A 5,259-nucleotide genomic window follows, 5' to 3' on the forward strand; every position below is an offset into this window, starting at 1 on the left:
GGGGGGGGGGGGGGGGGGGGGTAATCTTCTGGTTTTGGGGAGGTTTGGTCCCATTTGGGGCATTTTTTCACCAGGGCGCTGGGAAATGGGGGTTTTCCACCTCCAAAAGGTGCCCGCGGGGAAGAAACCCCCAAATTGGGGTGGGTTCCTCCAAAAGGTGCCCACAGGGAAGAAACCCCCAATTTGGGGTGGGTTTTTTAATAAAAAATGGGTTTCATGCTGCTGCCTCGAGGTGAAAGTGCTGAAAAACCCCCAAATCCCCTTTTTTTGTGTGTGTGTGCAGACTTCCCCCCCTCCCCCTTCTTAAGTGAAAATAAAAAGATTTGGTGTTTTCAGCATCAGCAGTGAAAGTGGGGAGGAAACAGGTCCAATGATATCCCTAAAACCACCTGGATTAAACCCAAATCCTGCTTGAAGGGGAGGGCATAAACCCCTCCCAGTGTCACCAGTCCGCCCAGTTCCCCCCTTTCTGCCCTTTTCCCCTCTTCTTTTCCCAAGTCGTTGCCATAAAATTTCATCATTTCATTTCTTTCCTTCCATTTCGTAACTTCCCCTGCTCTGAAAAGAGGTTTTTTCTCCCCAGAATGAAGCCGACTGGGACGTTTCTCCCCCGCCCTCCAAAAAAAAGCCACGTCCGAGGGTTTATTTAAGCTAAAAAGGGGATCTTTTTAACATAAAACGGCCTTTTTACGAGCAGAAATTATGCCCCCCCCCCCAGCCCAGTACAGAGCCTGGAATATAGGGCCGAGGCCCTATAGATGGGTATATAGGTCTGTACAGACCCCTATAGATCTGCATAGACCCCTATAGACCCACACAGACCTAGACAGACCCCTATAAGTTTGTATAGACCCATATAGGCTTGTATAGAGCCCTATAAATCTGTATAGGCCCCTATAGATCTGTATAGACCCCTATAAACCCATAGAAACCTCAATAGGTTCATATAGGCCCCTATAGGTTCATATAGACCCACATAAACCACCTGGATTTAACCCAAATCCTGCTTGAAAGGGGGCTTAAATCCCTCCCAGTGTCACCAGTCTGCCCAGTAAAGACCCCTATAGATCTTATAGACCCATATAGACGCCTATAGGTTCATACAGACCCCTCTAAGCCCTCAGAGACCCCTATAGGTTCATACAGACCCCTATAAACCCATAAAGACCTCAATAGGTTCATATAGACCCCTATAGGTTCATATAGGCCCATATAAACCACCTGGATTTAACCCAAATCCTGCTTGAAAGGGGGCTTAAATCCCTCCCAGTGTCACCAGTCTGCCCAGTAAAGACCCCTATAGATCTTATAGACCCATATAGACGCCTATAGGTTCATACAGACCCCTCTAAGCCCTCAGAGACCCCTATAGGTTCATACAGACCCCTATAAACCACCTGCATTTCTCCCAAATCCTGCTTGAAGGGGGGCATGAATCCCTCCCAGTGTCACCAGTCTACCCAGTATAGACCTTTACAGGTTTGTATAGACCCCTATAAACCCCTGTAGGTTCATAGAGACCCCTATAGGTTCATAGAGACCCATACAGACCCTTATAAACCACCCGGATTTAACCCAAATCCTGCTTGAAGGGGGGCATAAATCCCTTCCAGTATCACCAGTCTACCCAGTATAGACCCCTATAGGTTCGTACAGACCCCTATAAACCCATATAGATCCCTATAGATTCATACTGACCCCTATAAACCCATATAGACCCCTATAAACCCGCCAGATTTAACCCAAATCCTGCTTAAAGTGGGGCATAAATCCCTCCCAGTGTCACCAGTCTGCCCAGTATAGACCCCTATAGGTTCATATAGACGCCTATAAACCCCTACAGATCCCTATAGGTTCATACAGGGCCCCTATAAACCACCCAGATTTAACCCAAATCCTGCCTGAAGGGGGGCATGAATCCTTCCCAGTGTCACCAGTCTGCCCAGTATAGACCCCTATAGGTTCATATAGACGCCTATAAACCCCTACAGATCCCTATAGGTTCATACAGGGCCCCTATAAACCACCCAGATTTAACCCAAATCCTGCCTGAAGGGGGGCATGAATCCTTCCCAGTGTCACCAGTCTGCCCAGTATAGACCCTTATAGGTTCGTATAGACCCCTATAAACCCATAGAGACCCCTATAGGTTCATAGAGACCCCTATAGGTATATATAGACCCATATAGACCCTTATAAACCACCCAGATTTAACCCAAATCCTGCTTGAAGGGGGGGGGCAGGGGAGGGCATAAATCCCTCCCAGTGTCACCAGTCTGCCCAGTATAGACCCTTATAGGTTCGTATAGACCCCTATAAACCCATAGAGACCCCTATAGGTTCATAGAGACCCCTATAGGTATATATAGACCCATATAGACCCTTATAAACCACCCAGATTTAACCCAAATCCTGCTTGAAGGGGGGGGGCAGGGGAGGGCATAAATCCCTCCCAGTGTCACCAGTCTGCCCAGTATAGACCCTTATAGGTTCGTATAGACCCCTATAAACCCATAGAGACCCCTATAGGTTCATAGAGACCCCTATAGGTATATATAGACCCATATAGACCCTTATAAACCACCCAGATTTAACCCAAATCCTGCTTGAAGGGGGGGGGCAGGGGAGGGCATAAATCCCTCCCAGTGTCACCAGTCTGCCCAGTATAGACCCTTATAGGTTCGTATAGACCCCTATAAACCCATAGAGACCCCTATAGGTTCATAGAGACCCCTATAGGTATATATAGACCCATATAGACCCTTATAAACCACCCAGATTTAACCCAAATCCTGCTTGAAGGGGGGGGGCAGGGGAGGGCATAAATCCCTCCCAGTGTCACCAGTCTGCCCAGTATAGACCCCTATAAACCCATATAGATCCCTATAGATTCATACTGACCCCTATAAGCCCCTATAGATCCCTACAGGTTCATACAGACCCCATTAAACCACCCAGATTTAACCCAAATTCTGCTTGAAGGGGGGGAGGGCATCAATCCCTCCCAGTATCACCAGTCTGCCCAGTATAGACCCCTACAGGTTTGTACAGACTCCTATAAACCCATATAGATCCCTATAGATTCATACTGACCCCTATAAACCCCTATAGATCCCTATGGGTTCATACAGACCCCATTAAACCACCCAGATTTAACCCAAATTCTGCTTGAAGGGGGGGAGGGCATCAATCCCTCCCAGTATCACCAGTCTGCCCAGTATAGACCCCTACAGGTTTGTACAGACTCCTATAAACCCATATAGATCCCTATAGATTCATACAGACCCCTATAAACCCCTATAGATCCCTATAGGTTCCTACAGACCCCTATAAACCACCCGGATTTAACCCAAATCCTGCCTGAAGGGGGGCATTAATCCCTCCCAGTGTCACCAGTCTGCCCAGTACAGACCCCTATAGGTTCATACAGCCCCCCTATAGGTCCGTTTATGTCCCATAGCCCCCAGAGCACGGAGCTGAACCCAGGCCCAGGACCCTATAGCGCCATAGGGGGCCTGGCGGAGGTGTTGGGGAAAGAAATCTGAATTTGGGGGGTTTTTTAGGCTTTTGTTTGTTTGGTTTTGGCCTTTTATTCCAGAAAGAAATTCCTCCTCCGGGAGCCCCTTTTTCCCCCCCCCTCCCCGTGGTGTCACCGGGCTCCAACCTGCGCCAGAACCCACCCTTGAAATAAAAACGATGAAAAAAAAACCAAAAAGAGGGGGTTTGAGGGTTTGGAGGGGGATAAAAATGAATAAATCCAAAGGGAAGGAAGGAGGGAGGGTGTCCATCTCCCCAATTTCCCCCCCTCCGTTAACTCCAACTGGGATCGTAACCCGTCCAGTCCGAGGGGGGGGCCAGGTAAACGCGGCGCCCCCGGTAAACGAAGCTGACGATGCCGCGGTAACCGGCGCGGGGGACGCCGGATTTGAGGTCGTCCATCAACCCCAAGGCCTTGGCGAAGGCTTTGAAGGAATCGCGGCCGCTGTATTGGAGCCGGACGGCTCCCAAATCCCGGCGTCGGTTGCCTTGGAGTTCTTCCACTTTGATTTCGGGAGCGGAGTAAACTTTGGGGAGGAAAACCCGTTCGTACTCTTCCTTTTTGAGGTAAGAAAGATCCAGGCGGGTGAAAGGCACGAAGCGGTCGTTGAGTTTGATGAATTTTAAATATTGGTCGAAAAATTGGCCGTGGCTGACGCCTTTGCGGCCGAAGGTCATGGTGCGGGAGACCTCGGGGCGGACGCAGGAACGACCCCGGCGTTGCTCGGGTTGACGCATCCAATCGTCCCAAAAAGCTTTTGGCCATTTGGGTTCCAACTCATCCCAAAGCTCGGCCAAGAGCAACCAACCCAAACCGGGGAAGAAATCGGTACGGTAGAGGAGCTCGGCTTGAGAAACGTCCACCATCTGCTCCTTCCCGTTGTCGTTCCATGCGGAGACGCACCAAAGGCTGGGATCTGCCCGGAGGAGGGGAAAAGCCGCTTGGAAATACTCGTAAAAATCGGGAGCGATTTCCAAATCGTCTTCCACCACGATGGCGGCGCGGTAACGGAATGTCCGGAAGACCTGCCCTAAAGCCCAACGATAATGCCGGGCGATTTTATAATATCCTTGGAATTTACGGTGCTCGGGAGGGACCGGGATGTCGCTGAGGTCGGGCTGACGGATGTGGGAGACGGCGTCCCCGTAGGAGGCGATGACCTGGGCGGTCTCGGCGTGGCCGCAGTCCTGGCTGACGATGAGGGGGAAGCGTCGGGCCGAAGGCCTGTAACGCAGGAGTTTATCCAGGCAACGGCGCACGGTGCTGCGGTCGCAGGCCAAGACCAGCACCGGCAGCACCGGCTCGGCATCCTCCTCCTCCTCCTCTTGGGTGATAACGGGAGGAGGAGGAGGAGGTGGGGAGAGGTTTTTTGGGGGTCCCGGGGATGATTTGAGGCCTGCTTTCCGCCGGCCCCATAGCTGGCTGTAGCGGTGGATCTGGCGGAGGAGATCTTTCTGCCTTTCCAGCTCGGTTTCGGCGTCTTGAGCCAAACGGATGACTTGGGCGGTCAAACGGGAGCCTTCCTCGCCGCCGAAAGAGGAGGAGGAGGAAGGGGGGCGGCTCCAGAGGAAGAGGAGGAGGAGGCCGTGCCAGGCGATGAAGAGCGCGGCCCCCCACAGCACCAAGCTGCTCTTCTTCAGCATCCTTCAGAGCTCACGGCCACCCCATGGACCTGTGGGGAGAGAAGTGGGGGGGGAAAACATCAGAAAAGGGGGAAAAAC

At 51.5% G+C, this 5,259-nt stretch overlaps 1 protein-coding gene across 1 annotated transcript; it reads right to left on the reverse strand.

Annotated features, from left to right (window-relative positions):
* Positions 1-3,555: 3,555 nt before the first annotated feature.
* On the reverse strand, positions 3,556-5,234 carry MGAT1 (mannosyl (alpha-1,3-)-glycoprotein beta-1,2-N-acetylglucosaminyltransferase). Its single transcript, XM_014949249.1, has one exon. The coding sequence runs from the start codon at positions 5,179-5,181 to the stop codon at positions 3,811-3,813; it is 1,371 nt and encodes a 456-aa protein (XP_014804735.1). The 5' UTR covers positions 5,182-5,234; the 3' UTR covers positions 3,556-3,810.
* Between the last annotated feature and the right edge of the window lie 25 nt (positions 5,235-5,259).

Source organism: Calidris pugnax, unplaced genomic scaffold, assembly GCF_001431845.1.
Source record: "Calidris pugnax isolate Ruff unplaced genomic scaffold, ASM143184v1 scaffold66, whole genome shotgun sequence".
NCBI classification, from domain to species: Eukaryota; Metazoa; Chordata; class Aves; order Charadriiformes; family Scolopacidae; genus Calidris; species Calidris pugnax.